The sequence below is a fragment of the Taurulus bubalis genome (assembly GCF_910589615.1).
Source record: "Taurulus bubalis genome assembly, chromosome: 15".
NCBI classification, from domain to species: domain Eukaryota; kingdom Metazoa; phylum Chordata; class Actinopteri; order Perciformes; family Cottidae; genus Taurulus; species Taurulus bubalis.
In genome coordinates this window covers 270133-296487 of record NC_136603.1, presented here as the reverse complement: position 1 = coordinate 296487, position 26355 = coordinate 270133, and the positions used below count along the sequence as shown (strand labels likewise).

Below are 26355 nucleotides of genomic sequence, written 5' to 3'. Positions count from 1 at the left end.
AATGGTTGGCTTCCACTATAAAGAGAATAAAGAGAGTTGAGTGAGTCTGGCTCTACGGGGCCTCTTACCTGTCTGAAGGTGATGTTGAACCACCTCAACTGGTCCCTTTGGACATAAAGAGTCCTACATAGAACTCATGACCACAGCTGAGGGTCTGAACCCAGATGGACTGGTAGGTCCAGAGCTTTTTCTGGTGGTTCACCTCCCTCTGAACCACCATCCTCTTTACCCAGTGAAGACCCAGAGGTAAATGGTAAATGGACCCGTACTCGTAGAGATCTTTCTTAGTCTTCCGACCACTCAAAGCTCTTTCACACTTCATGACATCATTCACCCATTCACAGCTGATGAGAGGAGCTACCATGAAGGAGCCACATCATTATCAACATTCATACACCGTAGAACAGCTACGGAGACCCAAGAGATGTCTTGAAGAAGTATCTCCATCTCGCTCTCCATTTCTCTCTTCATCTCTCTATCTCTCATCCATCTCTTCATCTCTCTCTCCCTTCATCTCTTCATCTCTCTCTTCATCTCTTCATCTCTCTCTTCATCTCTCTCTTCATCTCTTCATCTCTCTCTTCATCTCTTCATCTATCTCTTCATCCATCTCTTCATCTCTCTCTCCCTTCATCTCTTCATCTCTCTCTTCATCTCTTCATCTATCTCTTCATCCATCTCTTCATCTCTCTCTCCCTTCATCTCTTCATCTCTCCCTTCATCTCTTCATCTCTCTCTTCATCTCTTCATCTCTCTCTTCATCTCTTCATCTCTCTCTTCATCTCTCTCTTCATCTCTTCATCTCTCTCTTCATCTATCTCTTCATCCATCTCTTCATCTCTCTCTCCCTTCATCTCTTCATCTCTCTCTTCATCTCTTCATCTCTCTCTTCATCTCTCTCTTCATCTCTCTCTTCATCTCTCTCTCCATCTCTCTCTCTCTTCATCTATTCATCTCTCTCTTCATCTCTCTCTTCATCTCTTCATCTCTCTCTTCATCTCTTCATCTATCTCTTCATCTCTCTCTTCATCTCTCTCTTCATCTCTCTCTCCATCTCTCTCTCTTCATCTCTTCATCTATCTCTTCATCTCTCTCTTCATCTCTCTCTCCATCTCTCTCTCCATCTCTCATTGAGTCCTGTCCTGCTTCTTTCTCTCTTGAATAGAAGGAGGAAGCCGACTGTACGGATGTGTGCTGCCCCCTGCTGGATCAGAGGACTCAGAGGGGGTGAGACAGCTGACAGACACGTTCAGACATACATACATACACACACATACAGACACATACACACATGTTCAGACACATACACACATGTTCAGACACATACACACATGTTCAGACACATACACACACATACAGACACATACACACACATACAGACACACACACATACAGACACATACAGATACATACACACACATACAGACACATACAGATACATACACACACATACAGACACATACACACACATACAGACACATACAGATACATACACACACATACAGACACATACAGATACATACACACACATACAGATACATACACACACATACAGACACATGCACACACATACAGATACATACACACACACATACAGATGCATACACACACATACAGACACATGCACACACATACAGACACATGCACACACACATACAGATACATACACACACATACAGACACATGCACACACATACAGATACATACACACACATACATACACACACATACACACACACATACAGACACATACAGACACATACATACATACACATACAGACACAGACACACACATACACACACATATACACACATACAGATACATACACACACATACAGATACATACACACACATACAGACACATGCACACACATACAGATACATACACACACATACAGACACACATACACACACATACAGACACATACAGATACATACACATACAGACACACACATACATACACACACATACACACACACACACATACACACACATACAGACACATACAGATACACATACACACACATACAGACACGTACATACACACACATACACACACATACAGACACGTACATACACACACATACAGACACATACACACACATACACACACATACAGACACATACAGATACACACACATACAGATACATACATACACACACATACATACACACACATACACACACATACAGACAGATACATACAGACACATACAGACAGACATACACACACATACACACACATACAGACACATACACACACATACAGACACATACAGATACACACACATACAGACACATACACACACATACAGACGCATACAGACACATATACACACATACAGACACACACATACAGACACATACACACACACATACATACACATACAGATACACACACATACAGACACATACAGATACATACACACACATACAGACACACACATACAGACACATACACACACACATACATACACATACAGATACATACACATACAGACACATACACACACATACAGATACACACACATACAGATACACACACATACAGACCCCAACACACACATACAGACACGTACAGACACATACAGACACATACACACACATGCAGACACATACAGATACACACACATACAGATACATACATACATACACACACATACAGACACACACATACACACACATATACACACATACACACACATACATACACACACATACACACACATACACACACATACAGATACACACACATACAGATACATACATACACACACATACAGACACATACATACAGACACATACAGACACATACATACAGACAGACATACACACACATACACACACATACAGACAGATACATACAGACACATACAGACAGACACATACACACACATACAGACAGACACGTTCAGACAGACACATACAGACAGAGACAAACACATACATAGACATAAAGACAGATACACACATACACATGCAGACACACATTGTCAAACCACATAATACCATCAATAACAAATAATCTTTTTTAAATCTTCATCCTTTTATTCAGGACAACGATGATGATGATGAGTTTGCTCCAGAGGACGTGACCTTTGCCCCCAAAGACGTGACTCCGGTGGACTTCAGGCCCAGGCTGGGGGTCCAGGGTCTGGGGTACCGCGGTCTGGACCCGAGTCGGGCACTGTTGGGCCGTGGGGCCCCTGAACACCTGGACCTGTTCAGGCCTCAGTCCGAGACCAGGAGCCGCCTGTTCGGAGACAAGAAGGGCTCCAGCAGAGGAGGCGTGGCCGGACAGGTGGGAGCTCCGCCCACCGCACCAGGTTCCATGAGCAGAGACACCGTGACACTGACGACGCTGTGACCTTTGACCTGCAGGCGTTTGGGGTAGGGGCCATGGAGGATGACGATGACGAAGAGGTCTACCACAGAGACTCCATGTCCAGATACGACACGGTGCTGGGGGGGGAGGAGCCTGGAGACGGACTCTACGGCTGGACGGCCCCGCAGCAGTACACCAAGAAGAGAGGTAACACTGGGGGGTCCAGGAGAGTCCTAGAGGGTCCAGGAGGGGGCTTAGAGAGTCCAGGAGAGTCCTAGAGGTTCAATGAGAGTCCAGGAGAGTCCTAGAGAGTCGAGGAGAGGCCTAGAATGTCCAGGAGAGCCATAGAGAGTCAGAATAATTACATCAGGCCTGTGGAGCTTTCTGATAATGTGCCTTTAAGGTGCATCATGTTTTCGTAGAGGAGCATAAAACCATTGTTAACTAATCGATCAGTTTAGTCTCTTTCGTCAATTTGTCATTAATTTATTCCTTTTCATGCCGATTGATTTTGAACAAATCTCACCAAAAAATTTTAATTTGAGTTTCTGTGAAATTATTATCTCTGTAATACAGCAGTGATGCCTCTAGTGGACACCAGGAGAATAACATGTAGTATCTCTACAATACAGCAGTGATGCCCCTAGTGGACACCAAGAGAATAACATGTAGTATCTCTACAATACAGCAGTGATGCCCCTAGTGGACACCAAGAGAATAACATGTATTATCTCTGTAATACAGCAGTGATGCCTCTAGTGGACACCAGGAGAACCCCTGGAGTGGATCCTTGTTCAGAGACGTCCTCTCACCTGGTTCCTCTGAATGTCTCTCCTTGGGTTGTCTTTGAAGCTGCCTTATAGATTGTTGTAAACTTATAATATTGACGCTTTGACAACATTCACAGACAAAAGCAAAGATGCGTCGTACCTCGGTAAGATCCTGGAGGGATTCACTCTGGCCCAAAACCCCCCCAAGGACATCCCGGTGAGCGTCTAGTGAATCCTGAAGACGAGTCTCCGTCTGAACCTGATCCACCTTCACTGATCTAGATCCTCTGTCCGTCTACAGGTCTTCCCCGCCCCCTCTTTGCCCAGAGACTACCGTCCCGTCCGTCGTCTCCGTCCGTCGCTCGACGCCTCGGCTCTTTCGGGGGTCAGTCCGGCGCTGGCTGAAGCTCTGAGGGTCTCCAGGGGCCACATGGTCACAGAGGAGCCCCAGCAAGGAGGACGCCACCAGCTGGACTCTGATCAGAGGAGGACGCTGCTGGGAGAAGACGCCCTGCAAGGTAAAGATCCACTTCCGACCAATGCAGGAGGTCAAAGGTCATGTGATCCTGATCGATCCGACTCTGTTTGTAAGGATGACAGGAGATGACTGGTTTAGGTTTCACTTTTGTTTACGTGTCTGATGTATTGATGAGGAGCATAATGCTAGATGATAGTTTTATAGTTTTAAGCTGAATGACTTACTCAGTTTTAAGTAAACTGAAGTCTGGACCATCGGCTGGACACAAGGACTCTTAAAGCTCAATGAAGGACTTCCTGGTTCTACCTGAGGAGATGAGTCCTTAATGTAGGAGAAGAAGGTCTCCAGATCGGCCATCGGTTGGAAGTTGTGGGTGTCTGCACGATATCCGTGCTGATCAATAGGTTTGATTAATATTAATATACTGATCCCTGATCAGGTCCCAGTTCAGTCATGGAGCTGCTAAAGCCTGAAGACCGACAGCGACTCCTCAGCATGCGCAGCTCCTCCAACGCACCCTCCACTGAAACCTCCCAGGAGGCCGTGCGGTCGTGGGCGGGGCCGTCGGCGAAGGGCGCGGCGGCCGCTGCCGACCTCCAGCAGCAGCAGGAGGCTCTGGCGGTGTGGAGGGGAGTCCAGACCTCCTCTCAGACCTTCAGGCCCTTTGAGCAGAACCCCAGCAAACAGGCCCGCTACGAGCTGTACGTGGACCGCCTGAAGCAGGGAGACCGAGGTACCATCATGCACTGCAGCATGTTTCATGCTCTCGATGCTCGTTAAAGTGGACAGCGAGCAGGTCCAGTGAGGTCCGAACCTGGTCTGTGTGTCTCAGGTGGTCTGGAGCAGAGCCTGGACCCGGGCATGACGGAGTGGGAGCGCAGCCGGGAGCGGGACGAGTTCGTCCGGGCCTCCATCCTCTACCGACCCTCGTCCTCCTCGCTCAACTCCCGCTTCACCAGAGCCCAGGGCCAGGAGGACCAGAGTCAGGAGGCCCGGGACCAGGAGGCCCGGGACCAGGAGGTAGGAACCAGGAGGTAGGGACCAGGAGGTAAGGACCAGGAGGTAGGGACCAGGAGATAGGGACCAGGAGGCCAGGGACCAGGAGGCCCGGGACCAGGAGGCCCGGGACCAGGAGGCCCGGGACCAGGAGGCCCGGGACCAGGAGGTCCGGGACCAGGAGGTAAGGACCAGGAGGTAGGGACAAGGAGGTAGGGACAAGGAGGTAGGGACCAGGAGGTAGGGACCAGGAGGTAGGGACCAGGAGGTAGGGACCAGGAGGTACTTTGCACTATCTGGTTTCAGCGGTAAATATAAATATATTTCATTCCAGTTAGTTGTATTCTATTGGATTCTATCACTATTTTATTGTGTATATTTAAATATATACACAATATAGTATATTTAGTATATATATATATATATATATATATATATATATATATATATATATATATATATATATATATATATATAAATAAATATATAAAATAGAATATATATATATATATATATATATATATATATATAAATAGAATATATTCTATTATATTTTATTGTGTGTATATATGTATATATATATATATATTCTATTATATTTTATTGTGTGTATATATGTATATATATATATATATATATATATATATTACTTTATTTTAATTTTAATTTGTATATATCTCTCATCCCTGTTGCTTCTTCATATATTTTATCTTTTTATCTTTTATCTTGTGTGTTTGTATTTCAAATGGTAAGGCGCTACTGATGACGACAAAAAAATTTCCCCTTGGGGATTAATAAAGTTTATATTCATTCATTCATTCATTCATTCGTAAGGACCAGGAGGTAGGGACCAGGAGGTAAGGACCAGGAGGTAAGGACCAGGAGGTAAGGACCAGGAGGTAAGGACCAGGAGGTAAGGACCAAGAGGTAGGGACAAGGAGGTAAGGACCAGGAGGTAAGGACCAGGAGGTAAGGACCAAGAGGTAGGGACAAGGAGGTAAGGACCAGGAGGTAGGGACCAGGAGGTAAGGACCAGGAGGTAAGGACCAGGAGGTAAGGACCGGGAGGTAAGGACAAGGAGGTAAGGACCAGGAGGTAAGGACCAAGAGGTAGGGACAAGGAGGTAAGGACCAGGAGGTAGGGACAAGGAGGTAAGGACCAGGAGGTAAGGACCAGGAAGTAGGGACAAGGAGGTAGGGACCAGGAGGTAGGGACCAGGAGGTAGGGACCAGGAGGTAGGGACCAGGAGGTCGGGACAAGGAGGTAGGGACCAGGAGGTAGGGACCAGGAGGTAGGGAGCAGGAGGTAGGGACCAGGAGGTAGGGACCAGGAGGTAGGGACCAGTAGGTAGGGACCAGTAGGTAAGGACCAGTAGGTAAGGAGCAGGAGGTAAGGACCTGTGTGTGTGTGTGTGGGGTTGTAAACACGTGTGTGCGTGTGCATGTGGTTGTAAACGTGTGTGTGTGTGTGTGTGGTTGTCAGGTTGTCGTGGACGACCAGCAGGCTGCAGTGAACATGAAGCTGTTTGGTAAACTGACCAGAGAAACCTTTGAGTGGCATCCAGATAAACTGCTGTGCAAGAGATTCAACATCCCAGACCCCTACACCGGGTACACACACACACACACACACACACACACACACACACACAGTTCCCTACACCGGGTACACACACACACACACAGACCCCTACACCGGGTACACACACACACACACACACACACACACACACACAGTTCCCTACACCGGTTACACACACACACACACAGACCCCTACACCGGGTACACACACACACACACACACACACACACAGTTCCCTACACCGGGTACACACACACACACACAGACCCCTACACCGGGTACACACACACACACACAGACCCCTACACCGGGTACACACACACAGACCCCTACACCGGGTACACACACACACACACACAGTTCCCTACACCGGGTACGCACACACACACACACAGACCCCTACACCGGGTACACACACACACACACACACACAGACCCCTACACCGGGTACACACACACACACACACACACAGACCCCTACACCGGGTACACACACACACACACAGACCCCTACACCGGGTACACACACACACACACAGACCCCTACACCGGGTACACACACACACAGACCCCTACACCGGGTACACACACACACACAGACCCCTACACCGGGTACACACACACACACACACACACAGACCCCTACACCGGGTACACACACACACAGAACCCTACACCGGGTACACACACACACAGACCCCTACACCGGGTACACACACACACACAGTTCCCTACACCGGGTACACACACACACACACACACACAGTTCCCTACACCGGGTACACACACACACAGAACCCTACACCGGGTACACACACACACACAGAACCCTACACCGGGTACACACACACACACACAGAGCCCTACACCGGGTACACACACACACACACAGAGCCCTACACCGGGTACACACACACACACACAGAGCCCTACACCGGGTACACACACACACACACAGAGCCCTACACCGGGTACACACACACACATAGAACCCTACACCGGGTACACACACACACACATAGAACCCTACACCGGGTACACACACACACACACACAGAGCCCTACACCGGGTACACACACACACACACACAGAACCCTACACCGGGTACACACACACACACACAGAGCCCTACACCGGGTACACACACACACAGACAGAGCCCTACACCGGGTACACACACACACACAGCCCCCTACACCGGGTACACGCACGCACACACACACACACTCAGGTACGTGAGGATTATTGATTATTGATTCTGTCCTTCAGCTCCGGTTTGGTCGGTTTGACCAAAGTGAAGAGAGACAAGTTCTCAGTGTTCAACTTCCTGACTGTGACGGAGCCGCCAGGTAGGTGTGTGTGTGTGTGTTTTCTAAGTATCATTACTATTTATAATACTATATTTTTGTGACTTATCAGTTTTTTCACATTGAAGTCTGACATTGTCTTCTTCTTCTTCTCCTTCAGCTCCTCCTCCTCCTCCAGAAGCTGGGAAGAGGTCCAGGTGGGACGTTCCAGACCAGAAGGAGGAGAAGGACCCGCTGAGTGAACTCCTCGTTGCTGCGAGAAACCAGACGGAGATCAAACTGGAGCCACCTTCCTCACCCTCCTCTCCCTCCTCTCCTTCCTCCAGGGTAAGGTCACTGAAGAGTTGATCCTCTGGAGAGCAGCAACCAGAGCAGGAAGCTTCATGTGTGTTCTCTTCATACAGAGGAAGACCGAGGACAAAGACGAAGAGGAGGAGGAGGAGAGCCGGCCTCCCATGGATCTGTTCAAGGCCATCTTCTGCTCCTCTGATGACGAGTCCTCCTCTTCATCAGAGGGAGAGAGCAACGACGAAGAGGAGGTGAAGGACTCAAAGGAGGAGCAGGTCGACCCACAACCACTGAACCTCGTCACCTCCTCTTCCTCCTCTCAGCAGAAAGGTAACAGCAGAAATATATATAACAATATCTATACATGTATTAATACATATGTATGTACAGCACTGTTCCATTCATTAGCGTCTTATCATTCATTTTGCCGTTTCGCGCTCACCATTCATTCATTTCAAACCGTAACGTTAGCCTTCCAAGCCCAAACGGCGCGACTATTGTTTTGCTTCCGGTTGAGCTACATCCGCCGTGGTGCTCTGGAGAAAAAAATTAAAATGCGTTAATGCCATTAATAACGCGCTAATATGACAGCACTAATATATATATATATATATATATATATATATATATATATATATATATATATATATATATATATATATATATATATATATATATATATATATATATACTGGTAGGAGACCCCGGGGAAGACCGAGGACACGCTGGAGGGATTATATCTCCCGGCTGGCCTTGGGACGCCTCCGGATCCCAGAATGAGCTGGAAAGTGTTGCAGTGAGAGGGAAGCCTGGGTCGGCCTGCTGGACCTGCTGCCACCGCGACCCGACCCCGGATAAGCGGCTGATAATGGATATATATATATATATATATATATATATATATATATATATATATATATATATATATATATATATATATATATATATATATATATATCCATTATCACCATTATATTTATATATATATATATTTATATATATATATATATATATATATATATATATATATATTTATATATATATATATATATATATATATTTATATATATATATATATATATATTTATATATATATATATATATATATATGGCCACATGAAAGCCACATGAAGGTTACATGAAGGCCACATCAAGGTCACATCAAGGTCACATCAAGGCCACATGAAGGCCACATCAAGGTCACATCAAGGTCACATCAAGGCCACATGAAGGTCACATGAAGGTTACATGAAGGCCACATGAAGGCCACATCAAGGTCACATAAAGGCCACATGAAGGCCACATCAAGGTCACATAAAGGCCACATGAAGGTCACATGAAGGTTACATTAAGGCCACATGAAGGTCACATGAAGGTTACATTAAGGCCACATGAAGGTTACATGAAGGTCACATGAAGGTTACATGAAGGCCACATGAAGGCCACATGAAGGTCACATCAAGGTCACATAAAGGCCACATGAAGGCCACATGAAGGTCAGACGCTCTGAATGTAACTGTGTTTCTCTTTCAAGTTTCACTTTCAGCTCAGAACTCCACTCAAGAGGAAGAAAAAGAAACAAAGGAGGAGTTTGGTCCAAAGCTTCCTCCTCCGTCAGCTGCTCTCAGTGAGTCCACACACACACACACACACACACACACACACACACACACACACACACACACACACACACACACACACACACACACACACACCTGTATGTATATTTATATATTGAGCCTCTGCCTGTCGTTCTCCGCTCAGCCACCGGAGGCTCCTCCTCCTGTGAGGAGAACCCCGGCAGGAGGAGCAGAGAGAAGAAGCACAAGAAGCATTCCAAACACAAGAAGGAGAAGAAGGAGAAGAAGGTAAGAGAGGAGGAGGAGGAGGAGGAGGAAGAGGAGCTCACTTCCTGTTCAGTGCTCTGGTTTCAACCGCCCGTCTTTCCCCAGAAAAAAAAGAAAGCCAAGAAGCACAAACACAAAGCGCAGAAGACGAGCCAGGAGGAGGTGTCCACGCAGGAGCTGCTCCAGAGGTCAGAGGTCACGTCCTAGAAACAGCTGCTGACGTATTGATGACTATGCTGATCAGTAATTATTGATCAGCTGATGTTCTGACAGAAGAGCAGTTAATGCTTGTTCTAGGACTGACCTCTCTCTCTCTCTCTCTCTCTCTCTCTCTCTCTCTCTCTCTCTCTCTCTCTCTCTCTCTCTCTCTCTCTCTCTCTCTCTCTCTCTCTCCCCCCAGGCTGAGAAGTGTCCAGGCTCGTGAGACCTGGTGAGGTGTAGAAGGTCCTGTGAGTCCTCAGATCACCGCTTGTTGTTGTTTGTAATAATAAAGTATTTTTCATTTGTCTTTTATGGTTTGGTTTCTTCATTTTTGACATTGCACCGTTTTGCCTCTTTTTACACGGAAAAGTGTTTTTAAAAACGGCACCTTGCTACCTCACAAAGTCGATTAAATGTATTTAAATTATTAAAATACCATAACTGTGGTTAAAAAAATTAATTAAAATGATCGTTAAGTTGAATTATTTCCATAAACTCCCTAACGCTGCCTTTAAAGGTAACCGTGCACCTGTAACGTGTACCTGTAACCTTGAGCGCTACAAAACCCTACGCTCTCATTGGTCCCTTAACGCTGCGTGGACCGGTCACAGGAAACAGCTGATCATGTTGATACTAGAGGTCGACTGGATCAGACGCTCTTGGCACAAAGTGGGTAATTTCTCCATTTTTGAATCAAGAAACACGTTTCTTTACTGAATATGCTTCCTAACATGCCAACGCTTTCCTTTATTGAGTTTATTGTTGCAGACGTCGATGCTTCAGGTCTTAATCTTTCTAGAAAGCTGCACTACTTGTGTGTGGGTTGCTGTTACGGCACAGAACAATACTTTAAACTCTCTGATCCACCTCCTCATGCTGGATGTTCAGTTATGATCACAAGATCTTTTAGAAGATGTGAAGCTATAGGAGATGATTATATAGGAGATGAGGATTATATAGGAGATGAGGATTATATAGGAGATGATGATTATATAGGAGATGATGATTATATAGGAGATGAGGATGATTATATAGGAGATGATGATTATATAGGAGATGAGGATGATTATATAGGAGATGATGATGATTCTATAGGAGATGATGATGATGAAGAAGCTATAGGAGATGATGATGAAGCTATAGGAGATGATGATGATTCTATAGGAGATGATGATGATGATTCTATAGGAGATGATGATGATGATTCTATAGGAGGAGATGATGATGATTCTACAGATGATGATTCTATAGGAGATGATGATGATTCTATAGGAGATGATGATGATTCTATAGGAGGAGATGATGATTCTACAGATGATGATTCTATAGGAGATGATGATGATGATTCTATAGGAGATGATGATGATGATTCTATAGGAGGAGATGATGATGATTCTATAGGAGGAGATGATGATGATTCTACAGATGATGATTCTATAGGAGATGATGATGATGATTCTATAGGAGATGATGATTCTATAGGAGATGATGATGATTCTATAGGAGATGATGATTCTATAGGAGATGATGATGATGATTCTATAGGAGATGATGATGATGATGATGAAGAAGCTATAAGAGATGATGATGATGAAGCTATAGGAGATGATGATGATGAAGCTATAGGAGATGATGATGATGATGAAGCTATAGGAGATGATGATGATTCTATAGGAGATGATGATGATGAAGCTATAGGAGATGATGATGATGATTCTATAGGAGATGATGATGATGAAGAAGCTATAGGAGATGATGATGATGAAGCTATAGGAGATGATGATGATGAAGCTATAGGAGATGATGATGATGATGAAGAAGCTATAGGAGATGGTGATGATTCTATAGGAGATGATGATGATGAAGCTATAGGAGATGATGATGATGAAGCTATAGGAGATGATGATGATTCTATAGGAGATGATGATGATGAAGCTATAGGAGATGATGATGATGAAGCTATAGGAGATGATGATGATGATGAAGAAGCTATAGGAGATGGTGATGATTCTATAGGAGATGATGATGATGAAGCTATAGGAGATGATGATGAAGAAGCTATAGGAGATGGTGATGATTCTATAGGAGATGATGATGATGAAGCTATAGGAGATGATGATGATGAAGCTATAGGAGATGATGATGATGATGAAGAAGCTATAGGAGATGGTGATGATTCTATAGGAGATGATGATGATGAAGCTATAGGAGATGATGATGAAGAAGCTATAGGAGATGGTGATGATTCTATAGGAGATGATGATGATGAAGAAGCTATAGGAGATGATGATGATGGGTTCCTGCTGCTGGTCTACAGAGAGGAGGTCCTGGTCTTATGTTCAACTCAAACAGACTTTATTATCATTCAGATTTAGAAACTTTTCACAGAATATTCAGCACGTTATTCTTCACATTTAAAAACATCTTTGACGGTTAATTATGATTTTTCACTATTTTATTGCCGAAAAAGATGATTGTTGTTGTTGTTGTTGTTGTGTCTTTAGATGTAAAACACAGAGCGGGATGGAGGCCTGAAGGTCTGATGGTAGTCTGAACCGCTGCAGTTTAGGGTTAGTCATCGTGTCAAGATGGGGTCTAGTCCTGAAGGGTCAGGAGGGTCTGTGGAGGTCTGGCCCCTCGGGGGTCCTCTCAGCCCTTCAGAAGGTGCAGGTCTGGCCCTGGTCCTCTCAGCCCTTCAGAAGGTGCAGGTCTGGCCCTGGTCCTCTCAGCCCTTCAGAAGGTGCTCTGCAGCAGGCAGTGGCAGCCGCAGCCGGCCGGGCACTCGTCCCGGCGGCGGAACCAGTCCAGCATGTGTCCCGTGTGGCCGCCGTGTCCGCAGCTCAGGCAGAAGTTGGAGGAGCCGCGCACGGCCACGTGGCAGACGGCGCACTGGAAGGTGAGCCGCTTGCACACAGCACACTGAGTGCCACGAGCCGGGCTGCGGCAGTGGCAGCAGTACACGCCGAACTCTGAGAGACAGACACACGCACACCAGGGTTACTGCCGAGTACTACACCGATACTACTGTAGCCTTGGTGAGGTACACAAGACTAAGACTACACTGATACTCATGTCCATACAAACAGGCTTGGTGTTGTGAAGCAATAAGTGACGTACCGATGCCTTTGTGCGGTTCTGGAGGACTGGAGGAGAACTTGAGCACGTCGGCCCTCTTGTCCCTCAGACCCCATCGGTACAGGATCTCACCGTAACACTTCTTGAAGTCATCGAACTGCAGCGTGTTGGCGGGGTCCAGCAGTCTGTGGGAGAGGAAGTGACATCACAACACAGTCTGTGGGAGAGGAAGTGACATCACAGTGACATCACAGTGACATCACAACACAGCCATCCCAGTCACCTCTTGTCCCCCCCCTCCCTACTGTCTCACCTGTCTTGTCCCTCCTGTCTCACCCCTTGTCCTCCTGTCTCACCCCTTGTCTTCCTGTCTCGTCCCTCCTGTCTCACCTGTCTCACCCCTTGTCCTCCTGTCTCGTCCCTCCTGTCTCACTCCTTGTCCTCCTGTCTCACCCCTTGTCCTCCTGTCTCACCTGTCTCACCCCTTGTCCTCCTGTCTCACTCCTTGTCCTCCTGTCTCACCCCTCCTGTCTCACTCCTTGTCCTCCTGTCTCGTCCCTCCTGTCTCACCCCTTGTCCTCCTCTCTCGTCCCTCCTGTCTCACCTGTCTCACCCCTTGTCCTCCTGTCTCGTCCCTCCTGTCTCACCCCTTGTCCTCCTGTCTCACCCCTTGTCCTCCTGTCTCACCCCTTGTCCTCCTGTCTCATCCCTCCTGTCTCGCCCGTTGTCCTCCTGTCTCACCCCTTGTCCTCCTGTCTCGTCCCTCCTGTCTCACCCCTTGTCCTCCTGTCTCGTCCCTCCTGTCTCACCTGTCTCACCCCTTGTCCTCCTGTCTCGTCCCTCCTGTCTCACCTGTCTCACCCCTCGTCCTCCTGTCTCGTCCCTTGTCCTCCTGTCTTGTCCCTCCTGTCTCACCCCTTGTCCTCCTGTCTCGTCCCTCCTGTCTCACCTGTCTCACCCCTTGTCCTCCTGTGTCGTCCCTCCTGTCTCACCCCTTGTCCTTCTGTCTCGTCCCTTGTCCTCCTGTCTCGTCCCTCCTGTCTCACCCCTTGTCCTCCTGTCTCGTCCCTTGTCCTCCTGTCTCGTCCCTTGTCCTCCTGTCTCGTCCCTCCTGTCTCACCTGTCTCACCCCTTGTCCTCCTGTCTCACCCCTTGTCCTCCTGTCTCACCCCTTGTCCTCCTGTCTCGTGCCTCCTGTCTCACCCCTTGTCCTCCTGTCTCGCCCCTTGTCCTCCTGTCTCGCCCCTTGTCCTCCTGTCTCGCCCCTTGTCCTCCTGTCTCACCCCTTGTCCTCCTGTCTCACCCCTTGTCCTCCTGTCTCACCCCTTGTCCCCCTGTCTCGTCCCTCCTGTCTCACCCCTTGTCCTCCTGTCTCGTCCCTCCTGTCTCACCCCTTGTCCTCCTGTCTCGTCCCTCCTGTCTCACCCCTTGTCCTCCTGTCTCACCCCTTGTCCTCCTGTCTCACCCCTTGTCCTCCTGTCTCGTCCCTCCTGTCTCACCCCTTGTCCTCCTGTCTCGTCCCTCCTGTCTCACCTGTCTCACCCCTTGTCCTCCTGCCTCGTCCCTCCTGTCTCACCTGTCTCACCCCTTGTCCTCCTGTCTCACCCCTTGTCCTCCTGTCTCACCCCTTGTCCTCCTGTCTCGTCCCTCCTGTCTCACTCCTTGTCCTCCTGTCTCACCCCTTGTCCTCCTGTCTCGCCCCTTGTCCTCCTGTCTCACCCCTTGTCCTCCTGTCTCGCCCCTTGTCCTCCTGTCTCGTCCCTTGTCCTCCTGTCTCGTCCCTCCTGTCTCACCCCTTGTCCTCCTGTCTCACCCCTTGTCCTCCTGTCTCGTCCCTCCTGTCTCACCCCTTGTCCTCCTGTCTCGTCCCTCCTGTCTCACCTGTCTCACCCCTTGTCCTCCTGTCTCACCCCTTGTCCTCCTGTCTCGTCCCTCCTGTCTCACCTGTCTCACCCCTTGTCCTCCTGTCTCACCCCTTGTCCTCCTGTCTCGTCCCTCCTGTCTCACCCCTTGTCCTCCTGTCTCACCCCTTGTCCTCCTGTCTCACCCTTTGTCCTCCTGTCTCGTCCCTCCTGTCTCACCCTTTGTCCTCCTGTCTCGTCCCTCCTGTCTCACCCTTTGTCCTCCTGTCTCACCCCTTGTCCTCCTGTCTCACCCCTTGTCCCCCTGTCTCGTCCCTCCTGTCTCACCCCTTGTCCTCCTGTCTCGTCCCTCCTGTCTCACCCCTTGTCCTCCTGTCTCGTCCCTCCTGTCTCACCCCTTGTCCTCCTGTCTCACCCCTTGTCCTCCTGTCTCACCCCTTGTCCTCCTGTCTCGTCCCTCCTGTCTCACCCCTTGTCCTCCTGTCTCGTCCCTCCTGTCTCACCTCTTGTTCATCTCGTGCTGCTCTCGCTCACGTTCCCGGGGGTCCCCGTAACCCTGGCGATAGTCGTCAGGAGAGGCCTCTCCCCAGGGGGCGTGGTCAGAGTCCCTCCCTGCCAATGAGAAGAGAGCATCCGAGTTAAAGGGCGTGGCCTGTGGGGGCGTGGCCTGTGGGGCGTGGCTTGTGGCCGGCTCACCTGCGGTCCAGGTGGTGACGGAGTCAGAGGTGCTGGAGCCCGAGGTGACGGAGCTGGAGCTGGGCTGAGGGTGACACGCATTAGAGAGAGAGAGAGAGAGAGAGAGAGAGAGGAGGTAAAGAGAGAGAGAGTGTGTGAGAGAGAGAGAGTGAGAGTGTGTGAGAGAGAGAGAGGAGGTAAAGAGAGAGAGAGAGTGAGAGAGGAGGTAAAGAGAGAGAGAGGAGGTAAAGAGAGAGAGAGTGACAGAGAGAGAGAGAGTGAGAGTGTGTGAGAGAGAGAGGAGGTAAAGAGAGAGAGAGAGTGAGAGAGGAGGTAAAGAGAGAGAGAGTGACAGAGAGAGAGAGAGTGAGAGTGTGTGAGAGAGAGAGGAGGTAAAGAGAGAGAGAGTGACAGAGAGACAGAGAGAGAGGAGGTAAAGAGAGAGAGAGTGTGAGAGAGAGAGTGACAGAGTGACAGAGAGAGAGGAGGTAAAGAGAGAGAGAGAGTGAGAGAGGAGGTAAAGAGAGAGAGAGTGACAGAGTGACAGAGAGAGAGGAGGACCTACGTAGCGAGAGTGGCTGGAGGAGCGAGCTGCATGATGTCCGTACAGAGAGGAGGAGTCAGGAGGCGGAGCCTGAGCTCTGAACACGCTGCAGAGCATCGCCAGAGTCTGAACGTCACTCATGTGACTGTAGTGATCCAAGCTGTAGCACGCACACACGCACACACACACACACACACACACACATTATACACACACACGCAGACGGTACATCAGGTCTCTGACTCTCTGACAGGACTCACAGCGTCTCCAGCAGGTGGCGTCCAAACGGGTGTCTGGCCCAGGGCGTCTCTGAGTCCGGGTCCGGGTCTGGACTCAGGTCCTGACTGGTGGCTGCAGACGCCAGAGCCCACACCTGTAGGGTTAGGGATGACGAGGATGAGGAGGGTGAAAATCACACCAAGACTACACACATGAAGACTACACACATGAAGACTACTACAAACATGAAGACTACACACACATAGACTACACACATGAAGACTATACACACATAAAGACTACACACACATAAAGACTACAAACATGAAGACTATACACATGAAGACTATACACATGAAGACTACACACACATAAAGACTACACACATGAAGACTATACACACATAAAGACTACACACACATAAAGACTACAAACATGAAGACTATACACATGAAGACTATACACACATAAAGACTACACACACATAAAGACTACAAACATGAAGACTATACACATGAAGACTATACACATGAAGACTACACACACATAAAGACTACAAACATGAAGACTATACACATGAAGACTACACACACGAAGACTACACACACATGAAGACTACAAACATGAAGACTACAAACGCGAAGACTACAAACATAAAGACTACAAACGCGAAGACTACAAACATGAAGACCACACACACATGAAGACTACAAACATGAAGACTACAAACGCAAAGACTACAAACATGAAGACCACACACACGAAGACTACAAACGCGAAGACTACAAATGCGAAGACCACACACATGAAGACTATACACACATGAAGACTACAAACGCGAAGACTACAAACATGAAGACCACACACACATGAAGACTACAAACATGAAGACTACACACACATGAAGACTATACACACATGAAGACTACAAACGCGAAGACTACAAACGCAAAGACTACTAACGCGAAGACCACACACATATGAAGACTACAAACATGAAGACTACAAACGCGAAGACTACAAACATGAAGACCACACACACATGAAGACTACAAACATGAAGACCACACACACATGAAGACTACAAACATGAAGACCACACACACATGAAGACTACAAACATGAAGACTACACACATGAAGACTACAAACGCGAAGACCACACACACGTAGACTACACACATGAAGACTACAAACGCGAAGACCACACACACATGAAGACTACAAACATGAAGACTATACACACGAAGACTACAAACACAAAGACCACACACATGAAGACTATACACACATGAAGACTACACACACATGAAGACTCAACACACATGAAGACTCAACACACATGAAGACTACAAACATGAAGACTATACACACATGAAGACTACAAACATGAAGACTACATACATGAAGACTATACAAACATGATGACTACAAACAAAGACTATACACACAAAGACTATACACACATGAAGACTACACACATGAAGACTATACACACATGAAGACTACACACATGAAGACTATACACACATGAAGACTATACACACATGAAGACTACAAACATGAAGACTATAAACATGAAGACTATACACACATGAAGATGATACACATGAAGACTATACACACATGAAGACTATACACACATGAAGACTATACACACATGAAGACTATACAAACATGAAGACTATACACACATGAAGACTATACACACATGAAGACTATACACACATGAAGACTATACACACATGAAGACTACAAACATGACGACTATACACACATGAAGACTACAAACGCAAAGACTACAAACATGAAGACCACACACACAAAGACTACGAACATGAAGACCACACACACATGAAGACTACAAACATGAAGACTACACACACATGAAGACTACCACAAACATGAAGACTATACACACATGAAGACTACAAACATGAAGACCACACACACATGAAGACCACAAACATGAAGACTATACACACATGAAGACTACAAACATGAAGCCTATACACACATGAAGACTATACACACATGAAGACTATACACCCATGAAGACTACAAACATGAAGCCTATACACACATGAAGACTACACACATGAAGACTACAAACATGAAGCCTATACACACATGAAGACTACACACATGCAGACTACACACATGAAGGATGACATTGTTACCTTAGCCACGTCTCTGCGTCCGACTGTGAGCGACGCCGCCGCATTCTTCTGACACGTTTCATGGATGTCGTTCATGTTCAGACTGAGTGGACACAAAGACATTTGAAAACTCAGAGAAATACACAACATATACAACATATACAACATATACAGCATGCACAACACATACAACACATACAACAGGTCCTGCTTGTGTCTCACATGTAACTGTCTCCCAGAGCTTTGTGGACGGGCAGCAGACACGAGATCTCCTGGACGATCACTTTTCCCGCCAGTTTGATGGGTCGGTTCCCGTAGTCGGTTCCCTCTCGCTTCGTCTTAAAGCGGCGGGATTTCTGATGGAGAGACAGACGGACGGAGAGAGAGACAGAGACAGACGGACGGAGAGACAAACAGAGAGACAGACGGACGGAGAGAGAGACAGAGACAGACGGACGGAGAGACAAACAGAGAGACAGACGGACGGAGAGAGAGACAGAGACAGACGGACGGAGAGACAAACAGAGAGACAGACAGACGGAGAGAGAGACAGAGACAGACGGACGGAGAGACAAACAGAGAGACAGACGGACGGAGAGAGAGACAGAGACAGACGGACGGAGAGAGACAGACGGACGGAGAGAGAGACAGAGACAGACGGACGGAGAGAGAGACAGAGAGACAGACGGACGGAGAGAGAGACAGAGACAGACGGACGGAGAGACAAACAGAGAGACAGACGGACGGAGAGAGAGACAGAGACAGACGGACGGAGAGACAAACAGAGAGACAGACGGACGGAGAGAGAGACAGAGACAGACGGACGGAGAGAGAGACAGAGCCAGACGGACGGAGAGAGAGACAGAGACAGACGGACGGAGAGAGAGACAGAGACAGACGGACGGAGAGACAAACAGAGAGACAGACGGACGGAGAGAGAGACAGAGACAAACGGACGGAGAGACAAACAGAGAGACAGACGGATGGAGAGAGAGACAGAGCCAGACGGACGGAGAGAGAGACAGAGCCAGACGGACGGAGAGAGAGACAGAGACAGACGGACGGAGAGAGAGACAGAGCCAGACGGACGGAGAGAGAGACAGAGACAGACGGACGGAGAGACAAACAGAGAGACAGACGGACGGAGAGCGAGACAGAGACAGACGGACGGAGAGAGAGACAGAGACAGACGGACAGAGAGAGAGACAGAGACAGACGGACGGAGAGACAAACAGAGAGACAGACGGACGGAGAGAGAGACAGAGACAGACGGACGGAGAGACAAACAGAGAGACAGACGGACGGAGAGAGAGACAGAGACAGACGGACGGAGAGAGAGACAGAGACAGACGGACGGAGAGAGAGACAGAGACAGACGGACGGAGAGACAAACAGAGAGACAGACGGACGGAGAGCGAGACAGACGGGAGGAGGAGGGAGACAGCAGGCAAAGAGAGAGAAAGACCACTTGATTAAAAGTGGTGTGGACGACAAATTACAGTACGAGAGTTCACACAGCGAGACACCGACTGATGGACTGATTAAAGAAACCCACCGGCTCATTGGGGGTCACTTAAAATCATTGGGGTTCAGACCTAAATCTAAGACCTAAATCTAAGACCTAACATTAAGACTTAAAGCTAAGACCTAAGACCCAAAAATAAGACTTAAAACTAAGACCTAACATTAAGACATAAAACTAAGACCTAAGACTATAAACTAAGACCTAAAACTAGGTGCTTCATAACGTTAGCTGATAACGTATTTCAGAGCTAGTTAGCATCATGAAGCCAAAAGGCCAAACGAAGGAGGAACATGACCGGCGGAAACGTTCTTCTAAACGGTCCGTCACTCTTCGGCCGACGTCTGGAGGACGATTAATACGACGCTGCCTGCAGTTCACCTACCGGCCAGCGGGGGTCACCGTAACGAAGACTTTAAACTATGAAGGCGAGAGGAAGAGTATAAACTAAGGTTTAAACCTGACTGCGTCTTCAGTGGCCTGTGATTGGTCCGTCTCTGGGAGCTCGCCGTGTGAAACATGGTTAGTCTTCAGTTCATTCACAAACTCACATGTAGCCCGAACAGCCAAATTATCAGAATAATTAAACAGGTTTAAAATTAATAAAAAACAACGGAGCTGCTAGCGTTAAACGCAAGTGAACATGAGAAGCTTTAGATGCAGCGCAGGCAGGAAGTCAGGCACCAGACAGGAAGTCAGGAAGTCAGGCAAGGAAGTCAGGAAGTCAGGCAGCAGACAGGACGTCAGGCAGCAGACAGGAAGTCAGGCAGCAAGCAGGAAGTCAGGCAGCAGACAGGAAGTCAGGCAGCAAGCAGGAAGTCAGGATGTCAGGCAGCAGACAGGAAGTCAGGCAGCAAGCAGGAAGTCAGGCAGCAGACAGGAAGTCAGGCAAGGAAGTCAGGATGTCAGGCAGCAGACAGGAAGTCAGGCAAGGAAGTCAGGAAGTCAGGCAGCAAGCAGGAAGTCAGGATGTCAGGCAGCAGACAGGAAGTCAGGCAGCAAGCAGGAAGTCAGGCAGCAGACAGGAAGTCAGGCAAGGAAGTCAGGAAGTCAGGCAGCAGACAGGAAGTCAGGCAGCAAGCAGGAAGTCAGGATGTCAGGCAGCAGACAGGAAGTCAGGCAGCAGGCAGGAAGTCAGGCAGCAGACAGGATGCCAGGCAGCAGACAGGAAGTCAGGCAGCAGACAGGAAGTCAGGCAGCAGACAGGAAGTCAGGCAGCAAGCATGAAGTCAGGCAGCAGGAAGGAAGTCAGGCAGCAGGAAGGAAGTCAGGCAGCAGGAAGGAAGTCACGCAGCAGGTCAGGCAGCAGGAAGGAAGTCAGGCAGCAGGAAGGAAGTCACGCAGCAGGTCAGGCAGCAGGAAGGAAGTCAGGCAGCAGGAAGGAAGTCAGGCAGCAGACAGGAAGTCAGGCAGCAGGAAGGAAGTCAGGCAGCAGACAGGAAGTCAGGCAGCAGACAGGAAGTCAGGCAGCAAGCATGAAGTCAGGCAGCAGGAAGGAAGTCAGGCAGCAGGAAGGAAGTCAGGCAGCAGGAAGGAAGTCACACAGCAGGTCAGGCAGCAGGAAGGAAGTCAGGCAGCAGGAAGGAAGTCAGGCAGCAGACAGGAAGTCAGGCAGCAGGAAGGAAGTCAGGCAGCAGACAGGAAGTCAGGCAGCAGACTCGTCTGTTCTGAATCTGGACGTTCGTCACTGAGAACCAAGTCGTCAAAGCAGATGTTTTATTTTAATAAAAGATATTTATTTTAGATTCAGCCCAAATGACCAGAGCTGTGTCTGACAGGCAGAGGACCAGCGAGCAGGACCCTGTTGACCCAGATCTGTGTCTGACAGGCAGAGGATCAGCTACCAGGACCCTGTTGACCCACAGCTGTGTCTGACTGTTTGTCTGAGGTAACTTGCCTTTGCACAGGGAGGTTCAGGTGCTCCCTCTAGAGGTGGAGTTTAGAACCACGGGTCAGAACAAAGCGGTATGTCCCAGCAGCCATCACTCAGGTGAACACATCATAATGATAACAGCGCTGATCTGGAGCTTTGAGTACTTTATCATGTTGGTCTGGTTGTCTGTGTTTGTTGTAATGTATGTCGAGACGGATGCCTCATTTTCTACTGTTTTCTACTGCAAACCAAGTCACCAAACCAAACTTGGTGTACAGCCTAAACTAATATAGATATTTTATTGAGTTTCCGTTGAGCTAAATGGTCTGAGTAAGGTCCGTCTGGTTAACAGTGTATATCGTTTGGGCTTTTATTGTGAAAGGTAAGAACAGAGGGAAAGGAGTAGTACAGTTGAAGTTGACTGTTGTGCTTTGTAACGTTGGTGTTGAATAAGATAAGATAACCCTTTATCACACCCGTTCTGCACCACCTGATTGGTTGATGCATTTATTCACAATGTGAAAGCTCAGAAAAACTGACTCGCTCATAAAAACATCAAACGCCCCGATTCCTTCTATTGGTTTGACTTTTGTCAGCGTTGGTTTAATTAACTGATGAACTAGAAACAGTGAAGGCTAAAGTAAAATAAATAAATGGACCAGCTGGAATATTCAGATTCAAAAGCCGTGATGTCACTTCGTTAGGAAAGAGGGACAGAGGTCAGTACCGGCCAATCACAGAGGGTTTGGACAGACCAGCGACGGGAGGCAGGGATTGGGGGCTTCTGATTGGAGGAGAATAGGAAGGAGGCGTGGCCCACAGCAGCATGGGGGCAGGTGATCAACACAGGAAGAAATCAAAAACAAAAAGAAGATGAGACGTTTACAACCGCGAGGTCCGTGTAACTCTGGCATCGCTCCACATTCCCAGTCCCCGTGAACTACACACAGGCTCAGTGTATGAGGAGTTTGGACAGTGAAGGAGGCGGACCCCTCGTTTCAATAAAGACAAAACTACAGACGGAGAACAGCTGGTAATCAGCTGGTAATCAGTCTGTGACTCTGTATCAAATATATATATATATATATATATATATATATATATACATACACACACACACACACACACAGTGAGTGTGTCTCACCCGTTCTTTATAGTAGAAGGAAGAGATGGACACGGTGTCTTTGTCGGAGCGAGTCGGGCTGCCGCTGTACAGCCGCAGCGTGCTCTGAGACTCTGAACGCATCTTCATAGGAGTCAACACTCCGCTGTGATAGGCTGACAGCGCTGACAGGGACCTGGACACAAACACACAGAGTTTAGCTTAGCACAAAGACTGGAATCAGGGGGAAACTATTAGCCTAGCTTAGCACAAAGACAGGAAACAGGGGGGGAATGTTAGCTTATCACAAAGACTGGAAGCAGGGGGGAAATGTTAGCTTAGCACAAAGACTGGAAGCAGGGAGAAACTATTAGCCTAGCTTAGCACAAAGACTGGAAGCAGGAGGAAACTGTTAACCTAGCTTAGCACAAAGACTGGAAGCAGGGGGAAACTGTTAGCCTAGCTAAGCACAAAGACTGGTAGCAGGGGGATACTGTTAGCCTAGCTTAGCACAAAGACTGGAAGCAGGAGGAAACTGTTAGCCTAGCTTAGCACAAAGACTGGTAGCAGGGGGAAACTGTTAGCCTAGCTTACCACAAAGACTGGAAGCAGGGGGAAACTGTTAGCCTAGCTAAGCACAAAGACTGGTAGCAGGGGGAAACTGTTAGCCTAGCTTAGCACAAAGACTGGAAGCAGGGGGAAACTGTTAGCCTAGCTAAGCACAAAGACTGGAAGCAGGGGGAAACTGTTAGTCTAGCCCTTTAACACAGCTGTACCTGCACAATAAAAGCCCATCAGTGATAAGACACTAATGCTGATTAGAAACACCTGTGTTCACCTGGGCGTGGGCTCAGTGGGTGGGACAGAGCGGTGCATGGTGATTGGTCGGGTGAAGTAAACCAGACAGCCGGCGCCACAGAAACGAGCACCAGAGGTCCGAGGGAACGGGATGTTGGCGTCCTGGAAAGCACGAAGAAATACTAGTTCTAGTCTCTACTTTACATGATGACTCAGGTCTAGTCTCTACTTTACATAATGACTCAGGTCTAGTCTCTACTTTACATTGTGACTCAGGTCTAGTCTCTACTTTACATAATGACTCAGGTCTAGTCTCTACTTTACATAATGACTCAGGTCTAGTCTCTACTTTACATTGTGACTTAGGTCTAGTCTCTACTTTACATTGTGACTCAGGTCTAGTCTCTACTTTACATGGTGACTCAGGTCTAGTCTCTACTTTACATGGTGACTCAGGTCTAGTCTCTACTTTACATTGTGACTCAGGTCTAGTCTCTACTTTACATGGTGACTCAGGTCTAGTCTCTACTTTACATGGTGACTCAGGTCTAGTCTCTACTTTACATTGTGACTCAGGTCTAGTCTCTACTTTACATAATGACTCAGGTCTAGTCTCTACTTTACATAATGACTCAGGTCTAGTCTCTACTTTACATTGTGACTTAGGTCTAGTCTCTACTTTACATTGTGACTTAGGTCTAGTCTCTACTTTACATGATGACTCAGGTCTAGTCTCTACTTTACATTGTGACTTAGGTCTAGTCTCTACTTTACATGATGACTCAGGTCTAGTCTCTACTTTACATTGTGACTTAGGTCTAGTCTCTACTTTACATAATGACTCAGGTCTAGTCTCTACTTTACATTGTGACTCAGGTCTAGTCTCTACTTTACATAATGACTCAGGTCTAGTCTCTACTTTACATAATGACTCAGGTCTAGTCTCTACTTTACATGATGACTCAGGTCTAGTCTCTACTTTACATTGTGACTCAGGTCTAGTCTCTACTTTACATGGTGACTCAGGTCTAGTCTCTACTTTACATAATGACTCAGGTCTAGTCTCTACTTTACATGGTGACTCAGGTCTAGTCTCTACTTTACATGGTGACTCAGGTCTAGTCTCTACTTTACATTGTGACTCAGGTCTAGTCTCTACTTTACATGGTGACTCAGGTCTAGTCTCTACTTTACATGGTGACTCAGGTCTAGTCTCTACTTTACATAATGACTCAGGTCTAGTCTCTACTTTACATGGTGACTCAGGTCTAGTCTCTACTTTACATTGTGACTCAGGTCTAGTCTCTACTTTACATAATGACTCAGGTCTAGTCTCTACTTTACACCATGACTCAGGTCTAGTCTCTACTTTACATAATGACTCAGGTCTAGTCTCTACTTTACATGGTGACTCAGGTCTAGTCTCTACTTTACATTGTGACTCAGGTCTAGTCTCTACTTTACATGGTGACTCAGGTCTAGTCTCTACTTTACATTGTGACTCAGGTCTAGTCTCTACTTTACATTGTGACTCAGGTCTAGTCTCTACTTTACATGGTGACTCAGGTCTAGTCTCTACTTTACATAATGACTCAGGTCTAGTCTCTACTTTACATGGTGACTCAGGTCTAGTCTCTACTTTACACCATGACTCAGGTCTAGTCTCTACTTTACACCATGACTCAGGTCTAGTCTCTACTTTACATAATGACTCAGGTCTAGTCTCTACT

At 47.5% G+C, this 26355-nt stretch overlaps 2 protein-coding genes across 2 annotated transcripts in view; one reads left to right on the top strand and one right to left on the bottom strand.

Annotated features, from left to right (window-relative positions):
- The window catches only part of gpatch1 (G patch domain containing 1), a gene marked incomplete at its 5' end in the record, with an annotated part of 30082 nt that extends 18978 nt beyond the window's left edge, over positions 1-11104 (top strand). Inside the window, 15 exons of the mRNA XM_079231104.1 lie at positions 1166-1227; positions 3058-3303; positions 3384-3534; positions 4235-4314; positions 4399-4615; positions 5015-5308; positions 5408-5595; positions 7054-7181; positions 8424-8503; positions 8622-8788; positions 8866-9079; positions 10284-10376; positions 10514-10617; positions 10702-10784; positions 10997-11104. Coding sequence (XP_079087230.1) covers positions 1166-1227; positions 3058-3303; positions 3384-3534; positions 4235-4314; positions 4399-4615; positions 5015-5308; positions 5408-5595; positions 7054-7181; positions 8424-8503; positions 8622-8788; positions 8866-9079; positions 10284-10376; positions 10514-10617; positions 10702-10784; positions 10997-11030 — 2141 coding nt within the window. The 3' untranslated portion in view covers positions 11031-11104. The remainder of the gene's footprint in view (positions 1-1165; positions 1228-3057; positions 3304-3383; positions 3535-4234; positions 4315-4398; positions 4616-5014; positions 5309-5407; positions 5596-7053; positions 7182-8423; positions 8504-8621; positions 8789-8865; positions 9080-10283; positions 10377-10513; positions 10618-10701; positions 10785-10996) is intronic.
- A 2059-nt stretch (positions 11105-13163) lies between these two features.
- The window catches only part of wdr59 (WD repeat domain 59), a 29080-nt gene continuing 15888 nt past the window's right edge, over positions 13164-26355 (bottom strand). The window contains exons 17-26 of the mRNA XM_079231244.1: positions 24666-24787; positions 23870-24023; positions 19553-19686; positions 19352-19433; positions 17214-17326; positions 16975-17113; positions 16431-16494; positions 16238-16346; positions 13915-14057; positions 13164-13766 (exon numbers count right to left, since the gene is read on the bottom strand). Coding sequence (XP_079087370.1) covers positions 13531-13766; positions 13915-14057; positions 16238-16346; positions 16431-16494; positions 16975-17113; positions 17214-17326; positions 19352-19433; positions 19553-19686; positions 23870-24023; positions 24666-24787 — 1296 coding nt within the window. The 3' untranslated portion in view covers positions 13164-13530. The remainder of the gene's footprint in view (positions 13767-13914; positions 14058-16237; positions 16347-16430; positions 16495-16974; positions 17114-17213; positions 17327-19351; positions 19434-19552; positions 19687-23869; positions 24024-24665; positions 24788-26355) is intronic.